The 14,475-nt window shown below is 38.2% G+C and overlaps 1 protein-coding gene across 1 annotated transcript in view; it reads right to left on the bottom strand.

The window, feature by feature from the left end:
• LOC126457919 (T-cell activation inhibitor, mitochondrial-like) overlaps positions 1-8,111 on the bottom strand; it is a 318,393-nt gene extending 310,282 nt beyond the window's left edge. Inside the window, exon 1 of the mRNA XM_050094613.1 lies at positions 7,959-8,111. Within this exon, the coding sequence (XP_049950570.1) occupies positions 7,959-7,981 (23 nt within the window). The 5' untranslated portion in view covers positions 7,982-8,111. The remainder of the gene's footprint in view (positions 1-7,958) is intronic.
• Between the last annotated feature and the right edge of the window lie 6,364 nt (positions 8,112-14,475).

The raw sequence follows: 14,475 nt of genomic DNA, 5'->3' as shown, positions 1-14,475 counted from the left end.
CACTAGGGACCACAGAGATCTTCTTTTCTGTGATGGCGTGCCCAACCCCCTACCCTCCCATACATTTTCTGCAAGAAGCTCAGCCAATCTACATTTCCCCTCTCTTATTCAGATGTACACTGCATCTAGTATATTCCCGAACTGTAGCAACAGACACTGCTCTCAATTAAGTGCTCACAGCAGTGTTAACACAGGTTGGTCACAGCACTGTAGGACATTCACAGAACTACTAAGTTTATGTGTGAAGGAGGAGGGGGGGGGGGATTATTATTCTATTTATTTCAGGTCACCCCTAATACTGTAGAATAAATTTCTTTTATTTCATGTCTATGTTCACAAACCTGTAGGTCTTCAGACTACCGGTTTCAGTCAGCAATGAAAATCTTCACAATTAAGGTGATCTACGAACTTATGCAACTTGTTTATAGACTGTTGTTAGTTTTTTGTGTGTTCATTGGCTCACAATCATTATGTTTCAACATGCTCAGGAATGCGTCACTACCCTTATGAAAACTTCTTTTTCTTGGTGGTAATACAACACCAACACTGTATATCTTGTATGTATATTGATGAACTCAGTCATCCACCTTTAATTAATATGAGAGGCAACCACAATTTTTTATGGCTGCATAAGGACCTTGATCCTGTGCCAGAGTACAGTTAGTCATGAACCGGAAAGAAAATTTTGTTATAAGTAATATGTACATGAACTACTCTATTTTATTAATTACTAACTTCACACAATGGTACATGTACTATCAGACTGCTGTCAGTTGGCCTAGTTAATTAAAAGTTGACACCAATAGGCTATGGTGTATTAAAACTATTATCACATCTCTTTCTGTATGATATTACTTATAAAATAATTGTGGAATTGCTCTGTAGTATTAGTCTAACTTCCTGACATTTGCATTAACAAATCAGTCAGCAGTTATTGAATAGCAGGTGCCAATTTTGAGTGTTAAATGATATTAATACATGTTTATAAATTATAATGCAAACTAACAGATTGTAGTAATTGACTCTCCCTTAGGCTACAATGTAAGTAATGAAGTCACATTCTATTACACACACTGTGGTACATTATGCATTTTACCCAAACTAATACAGTATCCCGCAGTAGAAAAATTCATTTAGTTTCCCCTCTGATGGGCATTATTAGCTAAACGGAAGGAGGTCTTGTATGTAACACAAACAATAGCTGACATAATAATGATATGGAAGTATGCCCCAGTAATGAAAAGGCTATCAACCCAAATAACAGACTATAACCAGCCCTACAACATGATGCTTCCTTATGCCTGATAACTGGTGTATATAACTTCATACAAATATTAAATTAAACAGTTACTAATTTTATCTTCAATATTAAAAAAAAAAATTAGTTGCTCTGAAACAATGTCGAGATTTGTGTGCCAGGATGCATTAGACAAATAAATTAAAATGTTACGTTCTGTGGTAAGTCCTTCTGGAATTCCATTCTTGACTGGTGCAATATTTTACATATCTAAGAAAGTTCACATATTCCTGACAACAGAAGCTTTATCGGAAGTACAACGAAAGAGATACTTGTCACTGAAAATAGTAAATAATCCTGTTCATCATCTATCATAATACTTTAGCCATAAGAGCGAAGTCTCATGAAAGTCTTGCTTTAGATGTCTGGAACTCCACCCTACCCCCCTCTGCATTTATACTCCACAGCCAACATATGGTGCATGGCAGAGTGCACCTTGTACCACTGCTAGTCATTCACTCTCTTGTTCCACTTGCAAATGGAAAAATGGAAAAAACGACTGTCCATATGCTTCTTTGTGAGTGCCGATTCTCTTATCTTGTGTTTGCGTCCCTCACATGAGGGATTGTGTAAGTACTTTTGGATTACAGAAGATCACTCACTAAAAGGCAGAATCATTCAAAGGCACATAAAAAGAAAAAAAAGACAGCTTTTGGAGTATTCCTTTTACCAGCTAGAGTAAAATATACATGGAAAAAAAATGTGTGTGCGCATGTAGGGACATAGGCATATTTGTGGGTGTCTACTTGTTTCCCGTGTGTATTTTGGTCTAGTTCAAAAAAGGATAACTCTAAAAACTAGCAAGTTTTCTTTCTTGTGTGTGTGCCATACAATTACAGTGCTTCTGCCTTTCAGTATGTGGTCTCCTTCAATCCAAAAGTACTTACATTCTACCTTCCTGCATTTACATGTGATATATATTGATGGCAGAAAGATCTCCTCGGTAGCACAGCACAGCCTCAGCGAAGAACACACATTTCAATTTGAAGAAACCAAGAGACTGTGTACAGCGAAAGGTTTCTGGGACACTCTTATTAAAGAGGCAGTGGAGATACATGTCAGTGATAACCTGGTCAACCAGGATAGTGGCTTCCAACTCAGCACCACGTTGAACACAACATTATCAAGAATAAGACGAGAGCACACCGATGGAGGCAGGTCTGTGGCGGCGGATGGAATAAACAGGCCACACCGAGACAAGACGCCAGGACCTGGCGGCCGCGGCTCCTCCCCACCATGCGCTGCCACGCTGATTCTACTTGCACCTGATTCGCCCAACTGGTGCCGAGGATGCAGACAAGCTCGTAGTTCAGCAGCTACAAAGAACTGGACGAGACGTGAACCCGACACTTCGCCTGAAGGTGGCAAGTAAGGAACTTCCTGAAATTTTACTTGAGAACACATTGACTCAGCTGTCAACCCAAGAAGATTTTATCATTGGTGATAATAGTTCAAAAGAAAAAGCCTTGCAGTACATGGAAGAGTCAGTTTTGAGAAATCCTTACCAGATTAATTTTCATCTAACAACCTCCTGTTAAATAAGGAAAATCATTAAATCTTTGAAAAATAAATGTTCTGTTGGGGTAGATGGCATCTCTAACAAGATATAAAAAAAATGTGGAGCAGTTACAGCTGATATCCTGTCACATCTGTAATGCATCACTAACTCAAGGTATTTTCCCAGACAGGTTAAAATATGCCACTGTCAAGCCTCTCTACAAAAGAGGGGACACCAAAGATGTCACTAATTACTGGACAGTATCCTTTCTCACAGCATTTTTAAAAACTGTCGAGGAAGCAATGTACCCAAGAGTGGTTAGCCATGTCAGCAGTAATGGGATACTTGGATTTCAAAATGCTGTTCCACTGAGACAGCAATATACAATTTCACTGCCCACATAATAGTGTGTTTAAATAGTAAAATGTCACCAATAGGAATTTTCTGTGACTTATCCAAAGCATTTGATTGAGTGAACCATGGCATTATGTTAAAAAAATTGTGGTTCTATGGTATAAATCAAACAGCATATTAGTGGTTTAAGTTATATCAACACAACAGGAAGCAAAAAGTTTCTTTATATGGTTTAAGTGATTTAAGGAAGTTTCCCACTTCATCTAACTGGGGTGAAATTACATTAGGTGTTCCACAGGGTTTGATCATGGGTCCCCTTCTGTTATTGATGTATGTGAATGACCTTCTGTTATTGATGTATGTGAATGACCTCCCTCATCTGAAACAAGAAGCTAAACTGACACTGTTTGCTGATGATAGAAGCATCATTATTAATCCAGTAAAGAAACTCCAATATAAAATGATACAAATAATATCTTTGGAAAAGTTATTGACTGGTTTTCTGTGAATGGGTTTTCTCTGAACTTTGAAAAAACACAGTATGTCTAATTTTCTACTGCAAGGCGTACAGTTCCTTCATCAAAAATATAACACATCAACAGAACTCGGTATCCAGGGTAGATCATGCTAAGTTTTTGGGAGTATATATATGTGGATGAGAACCGTAATTGGAAAATTCATATTTTGGATCTCCTAAAGCAACTAGGTTCAGCAACATTTGCAACCAGAATAATTGCTAATTTTGAGAATATAGAAATTAGCAAGCTAACTTATTTTGCATACTTTCACTATCTGATGTCATACGGAATAATATTTTGGGGTAACTCAACATTTATTGCAAAAAGTATTCACTGCTCAAAAGAAAGTGGTTACAATAATGTGTGGGGCTCACAGTAGCACATCTTGTAGGCATCTCTTTAAAAGGTTAGGAATTCTTGTAACAGCATCACAGTACATTTACTCAGTAATGAAATTTGTTCTCAACATGGACCATTTAAAAAAAAAAAAAAAGTGACATTCATGATTACAATACCAGAAGAAAGAAAGACTTACACTATCCTCTACTTAACCTATTGTTGGCACAGAAAGGGGTAAAATATGCTCCTGTAAAACTTCTCAATAAATTACCATGCGGCAGTAACAGTTTTAAAAATAAACTGAAATCTCATTGACAACTCCTTCTATACCACAGATGAATTCTTGAATAGGAACAAATAAATATATAGGTATTTAATATATGTATTTTGTGCATTTTTAGGCCATGGGGTAGCTAACAAAAATTTTAAGCTCTTCTTTTTAAAATAAATAACAAGAAGAAGGCCTTCATTCCATTTCTTATGCACTTGACACATTCCACATCAAAATGGTTACTATGAGATTGATCAATAGAACACTTAGCTAACTAAATCAAGGGAAGTAGGAGTTGAGAAGGGAGTGAGACTGGGTTGCAGATTGGCTGCAACATTATGCAACCTGTATGTTTGGCAAGCAGAAACAGAAACTGAACAGAAATTGGAAAAGGTAATTAAATGTTCAAGGAGAAGAATTAAAAACTTTAGAAGTTTGCCAATCCACTGTAATTCTCTAAAAGACAGCAACTGACTTGGAAGACTTGTTGAATGGAATGGATTCTTGAGAGGAGGTTGCAAGATTAATGTCAATGAAAGAAAAACGAATTAAGTCAAACAATACCGAAGGAATTAGATGAAAGTGAGACACTAAAGGCAGCAGATGAGTTTTGCTATTTGGGCAGTAAAATAACTGATGGCTGAAACAGAGTGGCTATAAAATCCAGACTGGCAACAAACACAAGAAAAGCATTTAAGAAAGAGAAACTTGCAAACAATTAACATAAATTCCAATGTTCGTAAGTCCTTTCTGAAGGTATCTGTATGTAGTGTAACAATAAGCAACTCAGACAAAAAGAGAATAGATGCTTTTCAAATATTATATACAGAAAACACTGAAGGTAAAATGGGTAAATCAGGTAATTAATGACGGGGTACCAAACTGAATTGTGAAAAAGAAATTTATGGCACAACTTGACTAAAAGGAGGGGTCAGCTAATAGGACACATCCTGAGGCATCAAGAAATCGCTCATTTGGTAATGTAGGTAACTGGGTGGGGAGAGCGGAGGAGATTGTAAAAGAGAGACCACGGGATGGTACGCAATAGCTATGTAGAAATGAAGAGGCTTGCAGAGGACAGACTAGTGCAAAGAATGTGTCAAACAGTCTTTGGACAAAGGATCACATCACCCATTTGATGTCTGGAACAATTACTTGTTCATGTGGTGCACAACACACATGGAAAGGTGTTAGGGTAAAACAGGCACTTAAACTTTGCTTAATAATCTATCAATATTTAATAACCTTTTATGTTTTTGGGAGTTACAAGTCATAACAACCTCAAACAGACTTAATGTCTGTTAATACTATTCAGAATGTAAAGATCACCAAACACTTTTTAGTCGAGTGTATTTAGCTGTGTCATCTTACACAGCTACACGTTTTATCATACAACTTGACCATTCCTTTTGAAAATCTACTTTACCCTGCTACGTGAGTAAATTTGTGTTTTCCTTTACATTAGTGGCTATTTTTTTTACTTCACTCACAGAGTTATAAATCTTAAACATCCCTTTAAATATTTTATAGCTTCTGTGAATGTATCAAAAATCTTTAAATGAGATCAACTGAAATTCATTGGCAGTTTACACAATAAGACCTATTTCCTGTAGCAATTCCCAGTTTCCATAATAATGTGTCGGTGTCAAGTTTTACTGATCAACTTGGTTAAGAAGGGTGAAGTTTGCGATATTATCGGAATAAAGGATTTACTTTTATCACTGCAATCACAAACTATAAATTTTACTCTGTTTATTTCATCATAAACATTGGTGTTTTATTTGCTAACACTACTGTGTGTTTTCATGGCAACAACATGCATTATTCTGGTGTACACAATGATACATTAAAATGTTACTATATTGAATTTCTGCAACACCAGTTTTATCAGCTGAAAGCAAATGATATAGTTTAAATTGCTTAACTGTCATTCTCTGTTGTGAATCTTTTAAGAAATTACCAACAGAACTATAAGCAGCCATACATTTTTTTTTCTTACCCACAAACGTTTGAAACTGTCAGTGGAAGTCTGTAAATTGTAATAATTTAAAGTGTGCTTGCAGGAAGTAACAGTTGACATGAATGCACTTCCATATGTTGATATACACAAATTATTGTCTACAGTTCTGAACTTGGACACTTTGTTACCCATATGGCAATTCCGCGTTTTCCAAATGCCTTTTGCGATAGCATACTACACATTTATAATCTTCTAGCTGCAATATTTGGGCTCCCATATTTAAATAACATACAAGTTAGCGGAAGCAATGAATATGTTACACAGTTTACCACCCATTATTTACTTGCTTTCACTATTGTGTAAGATATTTATATATTATACTTAAGTTCCACACTTTCTCTGGCACACTAACATATTTTTCACCTTGTTTATCTGTTTGTAACCCATCTGAATAACTGATTGTGTGTCAATAATAGTCACACCAAACCCCATCATTGCTTTGTATTTCTTCAACTACCGGTAGGAATTTCACTTCTTGAGAAACACTTTCTGCAGTTTAACATTGAACTTCCATCTGACACACACACACACACACACACACACACACACACACACACACACACACACACAATTATGATCACAACCACTCTCAATGTAACAATCTACATCCACGCCCATAGTATGTTAACTACCGTTAAGTTTATAGCAGAACGTACTTCTCACTATATCAGTTACTAGCGCTTCTTTCCGTTCCATTCGCATAGGGGGCGTGGGTGGAATGATTCTTTAAAAAAATTCGGGCACTAGTATTTTCCTCGCAGTTCTTACAGCAGCTACACATCTTGGGGTTGTAGTATGTTCTTAGATTCACTATTTAAAGCTATTTCCTGGAACGTAATAAACAGAATTTCTCGGGTTTATCTGGGTACATACATATGGCTATTAAGAACACAACTTGAGACGTACCACAATAGGGCATAAACGCTATGAGGAAACAAAAACGACATGACCTCAAGCAGAGAGAAGAGTACTCTTACGTTGGAACTACCTTTCGCTAAAAGGTAAATCAAACTATCTACACTATCCATTGCTTTCAATGTCTCATTCATTCCTGTGCCGTAAGCATGTACATCCAACTTCTTGACCTACGATGGGAATGCTTTTAAAAAATTAAATATTTTCTAACTTACTTTAATGTTATGCTTTCAAACATACGCGTTTACATATACTTCGCTGTTCTGGAGATAGTACTTTTCTCAGTTATAGATGAGTGAATTTGACCTGGTTTCTGCCACTAGTTTCGAAAATGTTAGTGGGTGCCTTCAATAAATTATGTTGCACACCTCGAATGACAGAAGATTTTGCTACTGAGTCGCCAAACACGATTATTGAAGAACATAACACGTATAACCCGAAGTCCACTGGGAAAAATCTTGTTCTCAAACACTGTGTGGACAAAAAATGTGTGACTGATGATGATTTTCACTGCAATAAACCACTGCTTTTTCCCTTGTGTCAGTGTACAAAATTACCATCAGTCAGTTGTGTGAAAAGGTTTAGGTTTTCGCGTATTTATTTTCTTTTCCTGCTAAACTGATATTCTTGTAGCCTTTCATCAGCGAATGCGGTAGCGAGTGTAAAATTTAATAAATATGATACTTCTGCAATTATGTAAAATATGCTCTATTTCCAAAAAGCACATGTTAATTTGCAACTCGTACCACTTCGTGAAACATTTCTCCATTGACAGTTACAACAACACTGATTTTGTACGCAACTGCAGCGACAACGTTTAAGAACTCGAATGTCAAACTGCAACCTTAAGCTCTACGCAATAACACCACAGAACACTGATGTTTACAACCTGCACATGATACAAATACTGTCTATGACTGAATTTCCACATATCTTTCCAAAGTGTTTTCTATCAAGGCACTACCTTTTTGTTATTTTATTATGCAATAGGCAAGTGGAGTATCGTATAACTATATACATTACAAATACAGTGCATTTCTGTGTAGTTTGGTTTGATTTATTACTTTATTAACTTTAGCACCAAGTCTGTGTTGTTCACCACCCATGGCTGGATAGACTGCGTCAAAACTTACAAAACTGATAAATACAAATAATTCGTAACAATACAAATTTCACCTTATATACATCAATCTGCTATTGACATGTGAGTTTAAAAAAGGCTGAATGCCGTACAGTGGACTAGTTTTAAGTCTCTTACAATTTTGTTCTTGAAAATCTCTAGAGGCAAGATCGGCACTTACTGGATAGAGATCTGAACATACTCAGAGCAACGTATGGAACGCTATCTCTCAATCAACAGGTTAATTGTTTATGATCTCTTTGTTGTGGGTATTTTGGTCATGTTTGTTGTGCCTCTTGCTGAGGGAATCTAGATTTTCCTTAATCTGAAGTGACACAAAAGTACATAATGACTATAAACAATCATTATCTACAATTTTCTGAATAATGGCCTACAGTTCTCCTGTCTCCCACTTGATATCATGATCATTATGGTTTTTTTGGAAGTAATAATACTTTCTTGCAGCCTGCAGAGCGACCCCATAGTAACACTCTACAGCTGATACAGCTGTGAAACAACGAAGAATATACTATTAGGAGATGCCGATCAGTTATCAAGTGTTTCAGTTTTCCCAGGAGGTATTCAACTCATGACAGTTTTTCACACACACATGCCATATGGTCTTGCCAGTAATTTTGTGTCCACTATGAACCCCAGAAGTTTCACAATACCTACACAGCTTGGGTGTCCTTTGTCTTTGAGGCTACATATCCATTTTTCGTTTTTTTCTTCATTGATTTTCATTTTGGTTTTAACAAACCAAACTTTTGACACTTTGAAGCAACGCATCTGATTCTTTTGGGCCTTGCTGGCACTGATGATTTTTGAGTACAAAGTTGTGTCATCTGCAAAGTGCAAGAACTGCCCATTAGAGCTTAAGTCATTTATAAAAGCTAGGAACATGAGGGGTCCCATTACCAATCCCTGTGGTGCACAATTTCCATACGCTGTTAACATGATAGCACTCCTTGGACTGACACAATATGCCTTCTGTTTTCTGGATAAGATTTGAGGGCTGCCAGAACAGTGCCTCCAACACCATACTGACTGAGCTTATTTGCCAGGATCTTATGAGCAATGCAGTCAAACACCATACTAAGGTCGCAAAGTGTCACTGATAAAGATTCTTTCTCTTCAAAACTCTGTTTCATCGTAGCAACCACATTTATTGCTGTTGTTGTTGTAGGTTTGCCTTCCCAGAAACTTTACTATGCTTCTGACAAGAATTAATAAATTTAAAAGAAGTCTAATATTTGCTCTTTCGTTGCAGTCTTAATGGGATTAGCAAAGATTGGTGTTAGTGGTACAGTGTTAAAGTTTTTTCATTGCAGCAACATTGTTTTTATTTTGGTTTGTAGTAACTTCCATTTTCTGGATGCTTTCGTTTTCTTGTTTATCCTCTGTGTGCGTTATTGTCCTCTGCCATCGTGTTCTAAACTGTTACATACTTAAATAAACTCTGTACAGACAGACTTATTATCAAGCTTCATTTTCTGCACCCAATTATGAGTTATGAGCTCAGAAGTATAAGGCTGTTTTTCAGTGTAGTTTTTATTTATTTCTGTGTCTGGAACACCATATATGGAAATCTAGTATAATGTCTGGAACACCATGTATTGAAATCTAGTATAAGGCAACTGTAATAAAATTTAAAGTCTAAATATTTTTTCACAGTAATCAGCTACACAGATGAACTTATCACTTGCTAACCTGAAATCTATCAGGGTACAGCTTTTGCTGAGGTCTGGGCACGTCAGTAAGCCCTTGTCCATTTGGACATTCCCACAGTCATATAGTGGTAGCCCCATCGGCAAAGATTATATTAGCAATTTGAGACCCTCGTCCTCAGCATGTTGAGAGCTTTCTAGGTTGTAAAGGATTTGTTTCTTCCAGCCCCAAGTTCTTCTTTCGGCCGCAGAATAGGATTTGGAGCTACCTCCTCCCATAACTGAAGTCTCCTCTTTTCAATGATGATGTAGATTGGCTTTGACATCAAAAGGAAGCTCTTTCGTGGGCGAAGCGACCTGGGCTATTGTTGGTATACTTGTAAAGGGTGACAATTATCTGCCATCTGTATCTTCCTCTCCACTTCAGCAGCTGCTTACTACCATATACTGGAGGGAGCTATCCCTATGAGAGAGTAGATCTTCTCCATCGACATGAGCCTCAAACACCCTGTTATGATGCAGCATGACTGATTTACAGCCACATCATGTGGGCCAGATTCTTTCACACAGTTGTGGGATACTCAGCTGCTGCCAAACTGAGTGCAACAGCTGTTGTTCAAAGCATCTGTGGGTAAGCACCTCAGTTTGTTTTGGTCAGTTTATGAATGATATTGTTCCTTGCACTGACCTTTTGCTTAGTATCCAAAAAGTGATGTTTAAACTGTAGATCTCTGTCCAACTTCACACCTTAGTATTTGGGAGTGTAGCAGTACTCTAGCTCTTGTACTTTCCAACTCATATGGAGTTTTCTTTTGGCCTCATTATTCCTCTGGTGGAAACTAAAACCTTGATTCTTGCTGGATTTGGTTTCAGGCGGTTCTTGTGATAGTAATCACCGATTATTTCAATGCTGCTAGTTAATTTCTTTTCCACTTCTTCAAAGGTGCTCCCTTGGGCAGCCATGGCCATGTCACAGCATATATAAACTGCCTGCCATTGGGATTTGTCGTCTGGTCATTGGCATATATATTGAACAGCAATGGAGCTAATACATTATCCAGAGTGAGACCGTTTTTTTGGTTTTTCACCACATACTATTCTATTTTCCTGCATGGTAACATAGAGGCACCTATTCTATAGTACACACAATACAAATCCTTGGTCACCTGGTAAACCATACATATCAGTCTATTGTGGTTAATAGTATCATAGGCTGCGCTCAGATCAATGAAAGCCACACCAGTCTCCTGCTTTCTTTCGTATCCGTCTTCAATATGCTGGGTTAAATTCAGAGTTTCTCAGTGCAAGAGCGTCCTGGCCTAAAGCCAGCTTGTCCAGGCCTTAGGATCTCATCTCAGGTTTCAATATTCTACCCATCATCATTCTATGGATGACCTGAAACAGGTGATATATAGTAATCAGAGATACTGGACAAAAGTTCTTAACATTGGATCCTTACCTGGTTTTAATAGGGCTACCACTCTTGCCTTTCTACACACCTTGAGGATCTGTATCATGCTGACACAGTTGTTCATTACTTTCAGACTTTTTGTTTAATTTATTTGATGTTTAAATCGTCTCTTTATTTTCTGCAGTTCATCAACTGTGATAAATGCCTCAACTGATTTTTATTAATTTTCTAGGTCTCTTACGACAGAAAGCCAGGGCAATCTGTGGATGGTTGTCCACTGAGTAGAAGCTGATGGGCGATTTGGTTTGGCAAAACACCAGTCTGAAGTGTTTTGGGTCTTGTTGAGTCATTCCTGAGATTCCTGAGCAGACTCCAGGCTTGTCTGCTGTTGCGTTTCATATCCAGAGATGTGGCTAAATGTCCACATCTCCCTGCTCATCTTTAGATTTCTTCCCCATTTGAATCTGTCTCTCGGTAGCTCTACATTGTGGCAGAGTTTTAATTTGGCATCGTGAGTGACAGCAAATTTGACATTACCAGTGTAATGCTGTCATAGCGCAATAGTACAGTCTACATATCATTGTGTGAAGTTGTCTGGAGGGGACAAAATGGGAGTATGGAAATTCCAAATGGAAGCGAAACTCAGAGGAAAAGGCTTTTTTGATATTATCAGTGGCATTGCCATTAAACACCTGAAAGACAAAGAAGCTGAGGAAAAAACATTGGTGGAAAAATGCGCAAAATCGCAGGAACTTATTATGAAGTAATTGAAGGCAGCGCCCCTCACTCATCTACTTCTCGAACGACATCAGCTGGCATGTGGACTAAACAGAATACCATGTATGAGAAAGAGTCTGTGGTGTTGATGTTTAAATCGTCTTTTTGATTTCTGCAGTTCCTCAGCTGAGAAAAGTGCCTCAAGTGAACTATATCAATTTTCTAGGTCTCTTACGACAGAAAGCAAGGGCAATTTACTCCAGCATAAGTTTTTCTCTCTCCAACTTGCTGATGACTCAGTGGTTATAGCTATGTAGAAAACAGAAGAGATCAACACTAAACTGAAGGTAGCAAGCGAACCATTTTCAGAGAAGATGATAATAACCAAGGTGATGCCATTGCCAGAGAGATATAAAAATTTCCATTCAGTATTGGAATTAGAAATCTTTGAGAAGCAAACACTTAACGCATTAACTTCAAGATTGCTTATTGAGGAATACAGAAATAAACCGTCGATTCTACGAAATTTTGGGAGAGTTTCCAGATGTCTTAACTTTCTGGCACTATATTTCAGCTCAGAGTCTTCTGACTTCCCTATTTAAAATCCTGCCAGCACATTCATGGTGTTCCTAGTTCGCATTGCGCTTTCGTTGCTTAAGCCCATGCACTTAAGCTGTTACTTCTTGTGCTGCTCTGCGGGCCCTCCAACATGAAAGTTCGTGTCTTGTATGGGGTCCTACCCACTCGTCTCGCATAGGGTGCCTAAAGGATTCTGTGTTCTCAGAATGCTACACAACAATTCAAGCAAATAACATTAATAGTTTTATATCTATAAAGCAGATTTGACAATACTTAACTTGAATGTGCAAAATGTCGTCGCAAATGATGGGCGACATGCAATATAATGCATAGTCCATGGCTATATGCAATGTTCCTGCAAGTTGACACGAAGTTCGTGGATCATTACTATCTGATACCGTAGCTCTCTCTGCTAGGCCATGCTAATACTCCACGAATACGTTGTTTACTTGGCGTAGCTAGCGCATGCCATAGGTGAATAGGGAGATCACAAGCAAGGGACTCAACCCAGCAAATAGCTGGCTGCTCAAATGTATGAGCCGACAAGGCACGCAATAGTGCTGATCTAGTATTTGCACTACCTGGTGAAATGATGGATCAGACTGTTTCAGATTCTGTTCTCTGAATTTAACATCAGATACATTGTACACAATCGAATTACGCAACATAACATCAGAATATAAAGCACCGCAAGCAGATTTGAATTTGCATTTCTATATCAGCCCCTGCAAATGTGTTACTCACTCATGATAAGTTTGTTCTGACAGTTTTTTGCAATTAAAGAATTGATACCTAGCGACTACCACATTCACTTGTTGCTCTTAATAGTTAGTTAGGCACTGTACTACTTGGTCGTACGACAGTTCACTCAGAGTGGCGTTAGGATATAACTTCTGGATAAGTCTGAACACTGCACTTCCTACCATTGATAACAGGGAGGTAAGTTTCACAATACCTGGTAACTTGTGAGCTAGGAATATGTGCCTCATACTGGGCCAACCACTCGACCCATTCCTCTTCGTGTTCACAAAATTGTCGAAAACGGGGTATAGCAGCTGTAGTAGGTGGTGCTTGTTCTGTCGGGCGTACAGTGTTGGCCAGTAGCTGCTGCACTGTGTTGAGCAGTGTAGATATTTGCTTCGTCTGAAAATGAAACATCTACATTAGCTGTGTGGCAGCTAACGCTTTTGTCTGCGGCGCCTGAGCAGTGGGGGAGCGGGGGGGGGGGGGGGGGGCGAGACAGGTGGGGGAGAGGGGCATGTTGGAAGACACAAATGCAACAAAAAGACATGTACAGAGATCTTCTATAAAGCCCACCTGAAAACACTGATTAGCAAGAACGGCAAGAAATTGTTCAATCAATTAAGCGCCCCTGTGAATTAAAGACAAGAGAGAACTAAGGCGCCAGCACAACATAAAGGAAAAGTTCGTGTCTGTTGGGCACTGGGTTCAGAGGTTTCTCATCGCCGACTGTGGGGTACTGACCACTCATCTCGTATGGGGGGCCTAAAGAATGCTGCATTCTCAGAATGATACACAGCAATTCAAGCAAATAACATTAATAGTTTTATTTCTATAAAGCAAATTTGAAAATACTTAACTTGAATGTACAAAATGTTGTCACAATCGGTTGGTGACATGCAAAATAATTCAGAGTCCTTGGCTATATGTAATGTTCCTGCAAGTTGACACACAGTTCGTGGATCACTACTATCTGATACTGTAGCTCTCTCTGCTAGGCCATGCTAATACTCTGCGAATACGTTCCA

Source organism: Schistocerca serialis, chromosome 2, assembly GCF_023864345.2.
Source record: "Schistocerca serialis cubense isolate TAMUIC-IGC-003099 chromosome 2, iqSchSeri2.2, whole genome shotgun sequence".
NCBI classification, from domain to species: domain Eukaryota; kingdom Metazoa; phylum Arthropoda; class Insecta; order Orthoptera; family Acrididae; genus Schistocerca; species Schistocerca serialis.
The sequence above is the reverse complement of the archived record's forward strand: the minus strand, read 5'-3'. Positions and strand labels throughout refer to the sequence as shown.